Here is a 15929-nt window from a genome sequence, read left to right as displayed (position 1 = left end):
GACAGGAGTTCAGGCCTGTTGAGCTGATGGTGCAAAGCTGCCACCATTTGTAATATTTAAATGAAAGACTCACCCCAAATAAAAAAAATACCACACCTGTTTGTTCACGATCACAAAACGGGAATCAAATTACGAATTCAGAAAATATGACGAAAGCATTCTGGTGGGCTCTTAGAAAGACCTGGACTTCTATTCTGGGATCAGTTCAGGGCTCACAAAAATTGAGACATTTATAAAAAAGGCGCTCAAACTGAAAAACCCAAACGGCTGTTATTCCTGGTGCCGGACAAGCCAATTGTAGCCTTTAGATGTGTGTACGGGTGCTTAATCTTTTACGCAAAATCCTTGGGTCCAGGCACTTTTTGGATTACAGAATAATGGCAATGGCAGAACTTTGTTTTTAGCAAATTCCCTCAAAGGCACTCCAACTAGAAGGGGCACTGGGCCCTGGGGAGGGGCGGGGGGGGGGGAGGGGGGGTGCGTGCTAATAGGGCTGTATTATAGACCAACCAAGAGAATTAGAACAGCATATCTGTAGGGAGATAGCACACTGGTGTAAGAAACAAAATTGTGAAAGGAAATTTTAAACTTTCCGCACATGGACTGGGACTCTCGTACGGTCAAAGGACTGGATGGGTTCGAGTTTGTCAAATGGGTACAGGAAAGTTTTCTACATCAATATGCAGAGATACCAACAAGATGCAATACTTGGATCTTTTAGGGAACCAGGCAGGTCAGGTGGCAGAAGTATGTGTAAGTGAGCATTTTGGGTCCAGTGACCACAATATCATTAGTTTCAAGTTAATTATGGAGAAGGATAGGTCTGGGTCTCTGAATTGAAGAAAGGGCCAATTCTGAGGAAATGAGGAAGGATCTTGGAGGAGTCCATTAGAATGTTATTTTCTAGCAAGGACGTATCCAGCAGGTGGAAGGCCTTCAAGGACGAAATTTTAAGAATTCAGAGAACACATGATGAATAAGGGCAAAGTTAGCAGATTATAGGGAACCTTGATTTTCAAGGGATATTGGAGAACTAGTTAAGAAAAGGAGGGGGCTACATATACTGTACAGGCAACAAAGAACAAATGAGCTACTGGCAGAGTAGAGAAAATGTAAGAGAATGATTAAGGAAATTAGGAAGGCAAAAAGAAGGCATGAAGGTGCTTTGACAGATAATGTGAAGGAAAATGCAATGGGTTGCTACAAAGTAGCAGGATAGTAAGAGACCCCTAGAAAATCAGAGTGGTGTAGAGTGTATGCTACCGTGAAGTGTGGAAAGAACAACATGCACCCACAAGGAATCAAAGTCGAAGACTGATTTAATGCATTGGCTTATATTTTCTCCTTGCTGCTGACGACAGGAGTGATGTCATGACAGAGCCGATCTCCGGTTGGGCGGTGTTCCCACTGTTGCTCATCATTTCCCGCCATGCAGGTGGTCACCTGGGATGAAGCTCATTGGCAGTCACCATATTTGTCAGCCATTTTGTGTAGCAGGCCACGTCCCAGTTAATGGGCTGCTACACGACCGCCCAGAACCGGAGATTGGAGCACAGATCGGCGCTTTCGGTGCCCCACCTCTGCACCACGGGCACTGTGTGGAGACCAGCTGGCTAATGTCTAGATGTGTTGATTTGAGGCAGTCGATCATGAAAGTCTCTTCCTCACCGCTGATATCCAGCACACCTGTCGCGTTGTATCCGATTACTTTATATAGCCCCTTATATGACCATTGCAGAGGTGTTCGGTGTGCCCCGTCCACCCCGAACGAAAGCGTACTCACAGGACTCCAACTCTTTGCAGATGTAGGATTTGGCCTGACCATGTGGCAGAGGCTGCAAAGCTGCTAGAGTATAGAGTCTTTCCCTCGGCTTAGTCAACGAGGCTGTGGGGTCCCTCTTGGTCCTTGGCGGCAGTGTAATCTGTTTCATTAAAAGAGGTTTCTGCCTAAGCAGACTCTCTTTAATTGAATAAACTGCCATAATCTCATGCTCACTGAGAAGTGCACATTGTTCCATGCAACTAATTAACTGATCACACAATTTAACAATTATCCATGGACATTTTTTCACCCCTGTTCACAACGTCATCTTCTTCGTCACTGCTCTCCTCATGCCTCTCGTCATTTAACACCATTTCACCAATTTCTCCATCACTCAAGGAATGCACAACAGGTGCATCATGGTCAACATTCAGCACTTCTTCGAAATCAGCTGCTTCCAATGCATTGACATTTTCTGCTGCAACATTTTTGGCATAAAAGCAATGAGGCTTGATATCATCTTCTCATTACTAACACAGAATCCTTCAGGTTCATTTTCATCGAACATTGTTGCAGGCCAAAGTTTGTGTCAAGCATTTTTTTAAAAATGATGATTCAGTTACATTTTTCCAAGCGCATAAATAGCATCCTTAAGAATGAACTCTTTGGAAGTCTTTGATACATATCTGTTGACTGCAACAAGTATGCAGTTCAGAAAAATCTTTATAGTTGTTCTTCATTGAGCATAAAATTCCTTGTATTGTCGATGTCACATTTCGGGTTGGGGGTGAGGTAAATGCCAAAAACATCATTTTTCAATGTTTCAAACATGGTCAATATCTGCGATTTTTTTCCCCTATGCAATATTTTCCTATTTTTCATTAGTCTCTGATCATCCCTATAAAACTTTAACAACTTTTCTTTCTGCTTCTTTATACCATATATAGTAGTTCCCACATCAATCTTCAATAAGACGTTGGACAGATAACCCACGATCAAGTTTCTGCAATAATGTCTTTCTGGGCTATGGATAATGACAGACGCTTCCTTTTCTGCTTCTCACTGTTACCCATAGGGAACTCTACAGCTATTTTTGACATTTTTCAGCCTTCAAAGTCCATGAGCAGCAGAGGAATCTGACATCGAGCAGTCGATGATGAATCAGGCGTCTGTATTTTCCTCCTAACACTTATAAAGTAAGGATTCCACGAATTACCGACGCAGAGTAACACGATTTATTCAAGTGTGAATTGAATGTCGGTCATGTCAGGTCACGATTGGCGCCAAACACGATCTTTAGTGAGCAAATGACATTCAGTGAAAAGAAAAATTTCAGTTTTCGGAGAAAAGATTAAGCACTGTATAAACAAGCCATTTCAAAATACCTTGAGGGAACACTGAAACAAATGGACCATGCACTGGCACGAACAGGAACGTCCCACCATTATACAGGTGTGTGAGTGGGTGAAGACTTCTTGTGACAATGTAAGAGCTAGAATTACATTTAAGGCTTTTAAGAAGTGTGGAACCAGTAATGCTCTTGATGGCACGGAGGATAATGGATTATTTGAAGACAATTATACCAGCAGTACTGAGGCTGAGTTTTTGGGCTTGGACAATGATACTGATGAATGTTCAGTGAGGATGATTGAAGTCTTCGATTTAGAACATAGTTGTTTTATTGTGTTTTTGTTCATGATAGTTTTACTGTTTTTATTAAAGGTTTTCACTTGTTAACGACACCAGTATTATTAAAACAATTTTTACTTATGTCCCAGCTGCATGTTCTGTCCAGGTTTTACCAGTACTCAAATTTTTCCTAAAATCTCCTGCTAAAATGGGGTGGGGAGGAGGAAAGAAGAAGGAGGGAGTCCTGAATACCAGTGGGTCCAATATACCATCAAATTCAGTAAAAGTGATCTACTGGAGATATTGTTTCATTCACCACAGACACCAATGCCCTGATGGATATTCCAATGTTGCTCTTGCTTCCATCAAAACTCATTCTGTCAATCTGGTTTAAAGCCACCAGGGTTTGAAAGAGGAAATGGATGGGACTGTGTGAGAGCTATCTTAATGAATTTGTTATACATCATCATTACAGCAGGAATAACAACATTCTACAAAGCCAAACAAAAAGAGGTGAAGACGAATCAAGTTCACTCTCAGCTGAGGCCCTTTAGATGTTCTGGCTTCTCCATCTTGGATTCCCATGCATATATGGCCAAAAGTGGACTGGAGGTCACAGTGGCAGGAGAAAAATAAGCCAGGTGTAATTCACAACTGTTGGTCTGCTTTGGCAGTTTTAGGTGCCATGATTGTCCCATTCATCAAAATACATTTGCCAACCCCAAATAAAGGGTAGGTACCCTAGGAACCCATGTGGAACCCAAAACAAAATAGAAGATGGAAATCAGAAAGAGATATTTTGCAAGAGGCATCAGTGAAGAAATAGAATACAGTAAATATTTCCGGGTGAGCAACAGATTGTTATTCTATAGATTCTGGCTTTTTTCCTTCCTGCCATAGGAGATAACCCAATATTTTCCATTCAACCAATTTTTCCCAACGCAACTTCATTTTTTCCCCCCCAGACTCACCCTCACAACTTACATTTGCATCATCAGCAAATGAAGAGTGACCTCTTCATTCAAGTCGCCTTTAGATGACATGGTCATACCAGGAATTGCCCAGGCTACTTTTGTACTGTAATATTATTTAATTACATCACCACCTTCTTTCCCAGATTTGCATTAAAAAAGGTGCTCCAGAACAATTCCATTTGTTCTCTTTGAAAAGAATGCAAAGGGTCACTTACTTGTGCAACATTTGATGGTCTGGAGATCTGCTGAATATCAGCATTGTTCGTAATATTCCTCAGTGTCCTGACTGCAGGGCTCCAGGCAGCAACTAATTCTGGCCTCTCAGCACCCTGCAATCCTTGCCCAGGGCTAATCAGGCTGTTTCTGGCTTCTAGGGCAGAGACAGTGCCAGGGACCGGCGGGACATTGGCACATAGGTTGATCAGAGCAGAGTCCTTCCCATGAGCAAGCCGGCGCTTTGCAGTGGCAGATGGCGGGATCTCCGCTGGTGTCCAGTTCAAGTTCCTCTCTTGCTTCTCGGGGGAGGAGTCCGAGGAATCATCAAACATGATTTCTCCCGTTGTTTTCTCAGACCTACTGTCCCTCTTCGGCGAGAAACCCAACATGCTCAAGGGTGAGCCCCCCCGTGATGATACTGGGCTGCTCTTGGCTGACCGTTTGTCATCTGCACTATCCTCTAGCTCAGCCTCTTCATTTCCAGCTGGCTCTTCTGGTTCCTCTTCCACCTCCTCTTCCTCTTGAATAATAAGGCGTGGGTGATACGTGGACTCATCCTTCTGGGATTTTTCTTCAACGCAGTCCTCCACCCAGTCTGGCGTTACAATTTTAATGCTGCTCTGCTTCAAAGCACAATTGTATTTTTCCTGTCAAAGGTGAATGGAAATAGAATAAATCTGTTACCAAAGTAATGAGATTTGATGATCCAGAGCACACATGTCAAACTCAGGCCCGCGGGCCAAATTTGGCCCATGATATAATTATATTTGGCCCACAAGATCACATCAAATATGTATTAGAGCTGGCCCGCTGGCCACCACGCCAGTATAGCGCATGCACAGCTAATACTACAAATCCCAGAATGCTTTGCAAATGTGTTGGCATCAGCCCACTAATCTCCCCCATCTCCTCTCTTTCCTTTCATTAGCACCTGCGACCTGTCGCCGAACTCACGTGTAATAAACCCCTTACAAAAAATGGCCAAACGAAAGACAGAAAACAGGACCTTTCAAGACAGGTGGGAGGCAAACTCTGACCCCAGAGTTTGATGAACTTGCATCTAAGAAGAGATGCCAAGTATCTGGTTTAGACCCAGGTGCATCAGAGTAAATCACAGTGGAGCAAGCTAAGCTTGGATTCATATTTTCTTTGGTTGGACTGTTCATAATTGAAAGATTGGATTTTCATTGAAGCAAGTTGTTTTTTTTTGACTTGTTGGCTTGTGAAAAAAAAACATTTAAAAGGAGCTTAAAGGCTATAGAGAAATATTATTTATTGAATATTTTATTTCTCATTTGTTAATGCTTCTTCTGGAAAGAGTTTAACCAAAACTATTATTAAACATTTATTTTAATAAGAAAAAGTTTAACATTACATATGTTGAAAGAAGAGAAAACATGCAGATGTTGTTGAAAATTTTCAATAAATATTTAGTTTGGCCCACGATTTAGTCCAAGTTTTTAAATTTTGGCCCTCTGTGAATCTGAGTTTGACACCCCTGATCCAGAGAAGAAAGTGAAAACATTTCAAACTGCACTGGAGCATTACAAGTCAGCACATGATCGCATACCAGACACGGCAATATTAAGATAAATGACCAAAACCTTGCCCAAACAGTTTGGGTTTATAAAGCAGAGGTTTAGAGAAATAATTTGAAAATATTGGCCCTGGGCAGCTGGTGGTTGCAAAAGCCCTTCAAGATGCTTGAATTAAGGGAAGCACAGAGACAGATTTGGAGGGCAAGAAGGAAGAATGAAACCATGGATAACAGGGACAAAAGACCAGAATATATATATTTTTTTTAAATCAAGCTGTTATCAAACTAAAAACAAAGTTGGTGTTCCGATGAGAACAAATTACTTCAAGTATAGGTACAACAGCGGCTGAAACCAAGCCCAAAATAGGGGATCCTAGGTCATGTAGTTCTATTCTATTTGGGAAGAGGGGTTAGATCCAAAAACTGACAGAATCCCAACAATAAAGCTTAGTCACAGCCAATCACAAATTGATGAAGGTATTACAAAACATTAAACTACTTCCTGTTGGAATGAAGAAACCATCAGTTTTTTGGCCAATAAAATGCTGTCAAATGCAAGTGCCGAGACAGCATCACCATCTAAGGACAAGTCACAAATAGCAACCCCAGATGTTACTATTGTTACCCAGTCAATTCAGACACCACCATCTGTGGCAACAAGCCATTCAATAAGTATTTATGATCACAGCATTGGCTGCCTCGTGCACATTTGCTTTTAACGGCCGGCTGTAAAAAGCAAAGATTTTATGGTCTGGCACACACAAGCCATTGAAGTTAGCTTGAAAGGCAGGTTTGATACATCTAAAGAATAACCCATTAAAAGATCTGGACTTCAAAAACACCAATTCATTCTCTCCTGTTTTAACAAAGATGGACAAAAGCAATTCTTCTTAACCAGCAATACCCTTTCCTCTTGCTTCACTGCACAAAAATTATTGAAACGAGTGGAGATGGAAAAAAAAAGCCCTTTGCTCAGTAGTGCCTTTCTTGCAATCCATGCAAATATTTCAGAGGACATCAAATGAGAAATTATTTCAAAATTAGGGAGATTTTGATGGAGCAAGAAGCAAGTGTTTCCATTGGCAGAGCAATTTGAAAGGACCAGATAGTGGCAAAAATAGGGAAACACAGCATTTTCACATGGGATATAGAATAGAATTAAAAGGAAAGCTAACATATAGCATCATCCATGATCTTCAAGATTGAAAGGTTGCTGTCGTTTTGTTTTTGATCTGGAAAGGGGTGAAAGACGATGATTCAATAGCAATTTAAAAAAATGAAACTGAACTGTAATAAACTTAAAATCCTTGCAGAAGGAGAAAACAGTAGACAACGTGGAGACAGTCACACACTTGCTAAAAGAATTTTACATTATTAGAATAAGAACAAGATCAAGTTTGGCTCTTCTATAACATTTTCCATTTTATTTTAGGAAAGTAATTTCAAATTAAACAGTCAACCTTATTGACTATGTGCCATCAATACAGAGCAAGTTTAGGCCCTTTTTTTGGGGAGGGATGGGAGGAAGGGAAAGAATTTGGGGGGGGGGGGAATGAATTCCCTGAATATAAAGCGCTGATTGCTTTTCAAATGTTTCAAAGGATGACATCTTGAACAATTAGAAACACCCCTTCTAGTGGCAACTTTATCACTTGGCCATATGGCATCAACTTCTTTATCAGCTGACAAATTAAGCATGTGGAGATATGAAAGCATGTTAACATTTCTGCTACCCATCTCTCTTTGGCTTGGCTTCGCGGACGAAGATTTATGGAGGGGTAATGTCCACGTCAGCTGCAGGCTCGTTTGTGGCTGACAAGTCCGATGTGGGACAGGAAGACTAAATCATAAGATTCAAAGTTACCAGTACAGTATTGAAGGGTTTATAGGACCATCCCACTTTCCCACTCCCCCCGAAATACAAGCGTAGTGGGGCTTTCCTCTGCAAGATCGCAACAGGAGGAAAACACTCAAATTACTCACCCAGCTCCAAGAAACCCAGAGAGGTGCTGTGGCTGTCCAGGAAGTGGGCCCGCAACTTCACAGACCACCTTCTCTATGGGTGGTCCATGCTTTTCTAAGTCACCACCACCACTCATTTCTCCTGGTGAGGCTGACCGCAAAGGCCTCAGCCAGCAGCACAACAGCCATGTTTGTAGTATATGCCGATAGTCCAACTGACCGCTTGCTTTGAGGGGAGTGCTGGGCGGCTATGATCAGCCTCCATGCTGACCCTTTGTTCGACAAGCACAGCCCCCTCCCCCACCACGAGCAAAGTAATGAGACATGATGGCAGGTGGCATTGAGCAAACAGCCTGTCTGCTCCCTGTGATGGTGGGCCCTGCCCATTGCCCTGGTGACAGGCTTCTCTCCTTCCTCACCCGTAGGTCCCGACATGCCTGTCAATCAATCAGCGTTTGCACAATTTGGAGGAGGGGGGGGGGGAGCAGCCTGAGCCTCAACATGCACCGGGCAGAAGGATGTGTTGTTCGTGTGCAAGAAGGCTTCAGCGTCTCAGCCATGCAAGGCTGGAGGGTTTCCATCAAAGGGAATCAAGGCTCATACACACATACATTATCTACAAGGGGCCTTGCAGGAGGAGCTAGTTCACCAACTTATTCATAAATACAAACAAATTTTTCCTAAAATTTCCCACTAAAATGGGAGGGTGGTCTTGTATGCCATCAAATATGGTAATACATATTGCAAGTAGAGATATCAAACGCCATCACTCCAATGAGCAGTCCTCCCATTATCTGGCAAAGGAAACCCTGGCTTCCATGCATCACCTTCATTGAGTCACAATGGAGATGCCAAAAAAATGCAAAACTGAAAACTGTTTGAATTCTAGTAAATGAAGAGAGAAGCCCGAGAGATTCAAGTCAGGCAGAATCCATGGGGAGAAATAGACAGTCAACATTTTGGTTGAGGATTTTTTTTTTGCAAGATTAAGGTGGAAGAGAAATGGCAAGCAAAATAACAAAGGGGGAGGGGGAAGGACTGGAAGGACCAAAAAGTTAAAATATACTGGACAAGTGAAGGAGAGAGGGATCAAATGAAAAGTCAGGTATGACAACTCAGGGTGTGGAGAGGTAAAGTGGGTGGTGATAGAAAAGTACTGGAATGGGAGGGATAAAAAAGGAAAAACAGTGGAACCAGATCAAGGTGGGATTAGCTGAGATTAGAAAATTTCATGTTCGTATCATTGTTTTTTTTTTTGTGTTTTTTTTTTTCCGGCCACCCAGGCAGGTCCATTCAAATTTAGATTTGACATCACCCTGACATTGGATGAGGCAGAGGACGGACACATCTATGTGGGAATAGTGAGAATGAAAATGGCTGGCAACCAGAAGTTCCGACTGGCACCCAAGAACATAGCTCAGAGGTCGTCAAACCTGCTCCTGGTCTCACCAATATGAACCACATTTAGAGCATTGAAATCTGAGGACAAGGTTGGAGGAAGTGCATATGAAACACTGCATCACCTGGATGGTCTGTTTATAGTCCTGCAGTTGGTGAGAGTCTGAAATAATGATGTGCTGGATAGAGAGGCTGGTGGGGTGAAAAGTGAGGACCATGTGAATTGAATCTTTGTTCTCTCTGGAGGAGGCAGGGTGAAAGCAAAAGTATATGGATTAGAAGATATGCAGGCAAGGAATTTATCAATTACAGCAGGGATGGAGCCACACATCTTGAAGTGAGAACATTTCAGAGAAGAGAGTATGACTTGTCAGAATCAGTGGGTTTGTAACATTTGTGGATACTTTGCTTTCTGAGATGGAGACTGAGAATTCCAGTAAGAGGGAAGAGGTTCCAGAATTGGTCCAAGTCAATTTGAGGCAGGGTAGAAATTTACAGTGAAAATTATGCAAGTGTTGATTTCTGCACAGGTAATCAAATGCTAAGAGGCAGCTCCAATGCAGTCATCGATAGCTGTGGAGAAAGAATTCGAAGGCAACATTGAAAGGTAATCACAAGGAAGTTTGCAACATGATCCTCTCTCCATGTAGCCAACAAAATTATGAAAGTGTACTTATGGCTACACCTGGAAGTTGAACAAAATGAGAGTAATTGACAGAAATTGAGGGTGAGAACCAGTTCAGCAATTGGAAGAGTGTGTTAGTAGATTTGTACCCATGCATCAGCAAGCTGCAAAAGAAACACTTACCCCCTGAGGCTCCGGTACTATTAAATGGGTGCAAGCATTGTTAAGTTTGAGCTGGCAGTCTCCTCCATGGAAAGTAATCAAGGCCCACAATATATTGCGATCTTCCGCATATACCTGAAGTAATAATGCAAGCACAAACATGTTTTAGGTACTTCTGTCCATCACCGACCAGGTCAATTCAATGGCAAGATGTGATACTTAATTTATTGGTTGAAGCACAGAATACTGGGAGGAACAGTGGGAAATGCTAGATTACTTTGTAAAAACAGAACAATTGGAAAACAGCAACAGGAGTGGACAAGTCAAGGGAAACCACGCTTAACAAATCAACTGAAACATCATGTAACAAAATAGGGGTGAACCAACAGACGTGCTGTATTTGGAGCAAGTCTTAGTTAAAAGACAAGTATGCAAAATGAAAACATTGGCATAGATTGAGAATTAGTTGACACACAAGAACAAATGGGTATTTATCTGGGTCGCAAGCAGCAACATTGCCATTCAATACAAATATCAGCGATTTACAATTATCGAAGAGAGAACTAAATATTGCATCTCAAAGTTTTCAGATGGCTCAAACTTTGGAGGTGGAAGGGGGTAAACAAGCTGTGAAGAGATACAGGCATTTCAATATGAATTATAGATACTTTAAGTAGCAAAATTAGCAGATGGAGTTTAATTGAATAGAGAGCTTTTGGCATTTGGCCTTCAATAATCAAACTATTAAGTACTGTAAAATTATACAGGACATTAGTGAGGCCAAATTTGGAGTACTGTGTGCAGTGTGGGTCATCCTAACTACAGGAATGGTACCAATAAAATTAAGAGTGCAGAGATTTACTCAGATGTTGCCAGGCTTGAACTGAGTTACAGGAAGGTGAAACAGGTTAGGATTTTTTTCCCCCAAGAGCATAAAAAAATGAGGACTTTTTATAGAGGTTTCCAAAATTATGATTGGCATGGAGTAAAAGTAGGCTTTTTCCACTGAGAATAGATGAGATCTAAACCAGCAGATATGGGTTAAGGGCGAAAGGGGAAAAGTCTTCACAGAGAGTGGTGGGAGTATAGAATAAGCTGCCAGCTGAAGTGGTGAATGCAAGCTCAATTTTAACATTTAAGTAGAATTTGCACAGGTACATGGATGGGAAAGGTATGGAGGTATATGGAATGGGTGCAGGACTAGACAGGATAATAGTTTGGCACAGGCGAGAAGGACCTGTTTTGTGTGTTGTAATTTTGTGGTTCTAAAACAAAAAAGGAATGATATAATAGTATTTTAAAAAGCCTATACACAAATTGCTGTAAAATTTGAAAGATGCTGTTGCAGTAACCTGAATACGTAACTGAAGCCCCTTTCACACTTGCCAGTTATCCCAGGAATCGAACGCCAATCGGCATTTAAAGCGGCAAATGTGAAAGCAAAATCTGCTCAACACCGGCGTCAAATTACATCATCTCACGCCGTGGATTGCCGGCCTTGACTCCTAGTACAATCGCCAGCGTCTGCAGATTGCGGCATTGAGATCAGGCAAGTGAGAAACAGGCACCAACACTTCAGGCATTTCAGATTAAAGGGAGAACAGGCCAAACGCCAGGATAAACCCTTGCAAGTGTGAAAAAGGCCAAACCACCATTCCTATCCCAGGACACTGAACGGCCGATTTACTGGGATGCAAGTGTGAAAAAGAGCTTGAAATGCTTTTTAGATGACACACTGCAAACACAGTACATACGTGAAAAGAGTGTGAATGTTAAGATGGTGTGCCAATCATTAAAATTAGTGCACTTTTAACATATTAATAGGCTGCAAACAGATTTGGAAACCATCCAGGGTTGGTCAGTCATTAAACAAATGGAAGTCTTTCTTAAGGAAAGAAAGTGGATTGTACTCCAGCGACATACCCGTGAGAGACAAGCTGTAACCCCTGAAAATATCTGTCCTCCATCTGGTGAGAAACCAGTTACTCTGAGGGATTTAAGTTAAGAAAACAAGCCAAAAAGCATGCAATTAAACAATAAAAGTGATAACAGCATCCCACTGGATAAAACAAGACTTGAACTAGAAAGCCCACACAAGATGCTTTAGACACAAATCAAGAGGGATCACCTGGGGGGGGTGGAAGAGGGTGAAATGGAGTGGGGACTTCAGAAGCTGCAAAATTTCATCCACCTACAAATTAATGTCAGATGGTGGAGAAACACGATCACGAGAGATTTTTTTGGGGGCACCATCAGATTGAAATGCTTCCCTGCCCCAATGCAGAACAAAAAAAATTGTCAGATTGTCACTGCAACTTTTCCATGCACCATTGCCCCCAAATGCCTGTTCAATAACCCGTAGAGCGCTGAAAGGATACGGAAGGAGTTGGCCACATCGAACTGACAAAAATACCCAGGAAGGCTGTAAAAGAGGGGAAAAAAATGTCAATCAGTTTTACATTCGGAAGCCAAAGCAAAACGGAGCAATTGTGAATTTTTTTCATTTTTGTATTAAGGTGGCAATTCCAGACTGGTGCAAGAATAAATTAATATTTAAAATGCACATTGCCAGTTCAGCGCACACCCATTTCCAACCACCCCCCCCCCCCCCCCGCCCCATGATAATTAGTAGAGGTACAACTGAATTTTCCAGGTGCGCGTGATCACGCGTTGTGTGGACCGGCAAACTAAAGGCAAGGAACGTCACTTTTAAACTTGCATTTTTTTTTTTTTTAAAAACTATTTATTTTTCTTACTTTTTTTCCGTTCCTTGAGGCTGCCAGTTGCTCGAATTCCAGGTTTTTTTTTTTACTGTATGCTTTCGCAAAATAAAAGTTCACTTACATACAAACTACAGCGGTCCCAGAATCCTTCAGAAAATAAAATCCTCATTAAACAGACACTGAACACAGACACGATGATATAGGAGGTTTTACTGTTGAAAGATTCTCTAGTAATCCTATTTCCCAGCTCCTCAGCAAAATTCTGTTTTCCAACTAGTGCTCACAACCACCAAACATGGCAGATTTAGAAACAATCTAAGTCTATCTTCAAGACCTCAGTCAGTGCATCATTCCTTCATTGCCACAATAAAGCAGCTTATTCAAGTGCTTTAGACCAACCAATTTCAACTTTTTTTTTCAGCTATGCCCCTCCCCTGCTTGTAGGACTCCCCTCAGTTTATGGGACCCCTTCCCTGTGAAGCAGTCAAGTTTTGGCTTCTTTCGTACTTTTCTCCTACCGACTACATAAAGCAATAATTCATGATACGCAAGGTGAAAAGGAAAAGAGGCATTTACTTAATGTGCAGTGGCCCGGTGGTGGTTGGGGGAGGTGGGGGTGCCATAGGGCCCCTATTAAGAATGGCTGCTTCAGACTATGGAGTCAGACTATGACTCAAGTTAATACCGTAAACTTGAAGTGTGCAATAAACAAATTACTTTGGAAAAAGAGTCTGATCTTGCCTTTTGCAAATTTGAAGAGATGAACAAAAGACAACTGTAGATTGGCTATCTTCCACTGAAACAAATTACACAGGAGAGCAATGACAAATTTCGCACTCCAATGAAAGCCAAGTCACATTTTATAAAAATATCTTTTTTTAAATTAAGACAGAAGTCAATTCCAACAGCCTGTTAATTGTGATTTCACTGGGAGCATCAAGTACAAACCAACTGTAATCTATTAAGTGATGGAGGAGACCGTGGTATCCAATAAATCAGTTCAATGAAGCTTCATTATTTGGGCTCTTGAAGCTCATATTCCCACAAGAAAACAGAGCAAGTTAAATGTTATGAAATTTGCCTTGGATTAAACTCGGCCTTCAATTGGGACAAACAAGTTGTTAAATGGTCTTACACAGCACAAGCTTATGGGCTTATTTGCTTGGAGAACAGGCAATAAAGAAATGTAGATTTCTGGTCTTTATGTGAGACAAGGCAAATACAAAAATTAAATACAAAATTGGAGAAGGAAGTTAAGAAAAAATTGCTCGGGATTCTAACTACAACTAACCACTATGGAGATGGAAATGAGACAAAAAAATGGATACAAAGCTCAGTGGTGAACTTGTAGAAAAGCAGGACAGATGTGAAATCTTGTGACCCCCTCCTACTGCCATTTTTTATTTTTAAACAAATTATATAAACCACCTCTACACAAAAAGGTAGAAAACCATTAGTTCAACAATAATGAAAAATGAAACTCTGCGAATGAAGTAATTGCAGCTACAAAAGATGCATTATCCTCTGCCTGCCTCTCTTTCTCCATGGTCCATTTACCCTCAAGCAAAAAAGAAACTGCAGGAAATGTCACTGACATAGACCAAAGGAAGATCTGGCCACACATTTTCAAAGGTGAAATGTTCTGATGAAGTCTCAGCTCCAGAACATTGATAGCTTCTCTTTCCACAGATGGTGCCTGGTCTGCTGAGTTTTTTTTTGTGTGCATATTATGTTTTTATTTCAGATCACCAGCATTTGTGGGTTTTTTTTTCCAGATTTTCAAAGAATGTTTCACAAGAGACTCCTGAGTAACGGGTTACAAAAGGTCAGGTGCACAGATCAGGAGGAAGGTAGCAGTGGGCAGAAAGATGGTTAATGGAACCAGCAGCTGTGATCGTTGGCTATACTAGCACCTGTGAAGGTTTGGAAGTTGTACAACCTTGACTGCCCCCCAAGTAATTTAAGAGTGAACCACATGAGTAGATCTGGACTACATCAGAGCCACATCAAGGGATGTCCTTGATGAAGGGCACCATAAACACAGATTTGGTTTACTTAAAGTTTCCCTCCCCCAACAAATTTATTTAGATTTTAATAAAAATTCAATTAATTGTTCTCTGGTTACAATGGTGGGCATCAAAAATCATTTTAAACTGTCACATGCACCAAGGTACAGGAAAACTTAAATGTGAGAGATTCCAAGTCCACACAATTTTTACCTCTATTTCTATTACTGGTACTGCTCTGAGCCCTGAGACACCTGGATAACATTGGCTCTAATGTCAGATTCTTGTTTATTGACTATAGCTGTGCTTTCAACACCATAATCCCAAACTAATTCATCTCCAAATTCCTGAACCGAGGTGTTAGCAACCCCAGTTTCCTTATGTAAAGTGAGGACAGTAAAACCCGTGCTATCCGAAATCTACAGGGCTTTGTCGATGCCAGATAAATGAGATTTCTAGTTACTTCTGACTCATTCTTGTAATGGCCAACTAATACACCTGCATTAATAAACAGTTCAAAAGGCAAAATACCATTCGGTATTTGCACTGAACCAATTTCATTTGCATGTATATCTTCACTCTTTGGCTTGGCTTCGCGGACGAAGATTTATGGAGGGGGGAAAAGTCCACGTCAGCTGCAGGCTCGTTTGTGGCTGACAAGTCCGATGCGGGACAGGCAGACATGGTTACAGCGGTTGCAAGGGAAAATTGGTGGGTTGGGGTTGGGTGTGGGGTTTTTCCTCCTTTGTCTTTTGTCAGTGAGGTGGCCTTCTTCAAAGGAGGTTGCTGCCCGCCGAACTGTGAGGCGCCAAGATGCACGGTTTGAAGCGATATCAGCCCACCGGCGGTGGTCAATGGGGCAGGCACCAAGAGATTTCTTTAGGCAGTCCTTGTACCTTTTCTTTGGTGCACCTCTGTCACGGTGGCCAGTGGAG

At 41.7% G+C, this 15929-nt stretch overlaps 1 protein-coding gene across 2 annotated transcripts in view; it reads right to left on the bottom strand.

Annotated features, from left to right (window-relative positions):
* Positions 1-15929, bottom strand: part of paxip1 (PAX interacting (with transcription-activation domain) protein 1) — a 162572-nt gene that overhangs the window by 126188 nt on the left and 20455 nt on the right. Inside the window, exons 3-6 of one of the 2 annotated variants that reach the window (XM_069914789.1) lie at positions 12644-12687; positions 12189-12252; positions 10287-10400; positions 4581-5228 (exon numbers count right to left, since the gene is read on the bottom strand). In XM_069914789.1, coding sequence (XP_069770890.1) covers positions 4581-5228; positions 10287-10400; positions 12189-12252; positions 12644-12687 — 870 coding nt within the window. The remainder of the gene's footprint in view (positions 1-4580; positions 5229-10286; positions 10401-12188; positions 12253-12643; positions 12688-15929) is intronic. The other variant, XM_069914790.1, reaches the window with a different exon arrangement.

The sequence above is a fragment of the Narcine bancroftii genome, chromosome 1, assembly GCF_036971445.1.
Source record: "Narcine bancroftii isolate sNarBan1 chromosome 1, sNarBan1.hap1, whole genome shotgun sequence".
NCBI lineage: Eukaryota > Metazoa > Chordata > Chondrichthyes > Torpediniformes > Narcinidae > Narcine > Narcine bancroftii.
This window is presented reverse-complemented; position numbering and strand designations above follow the sequence as displayed.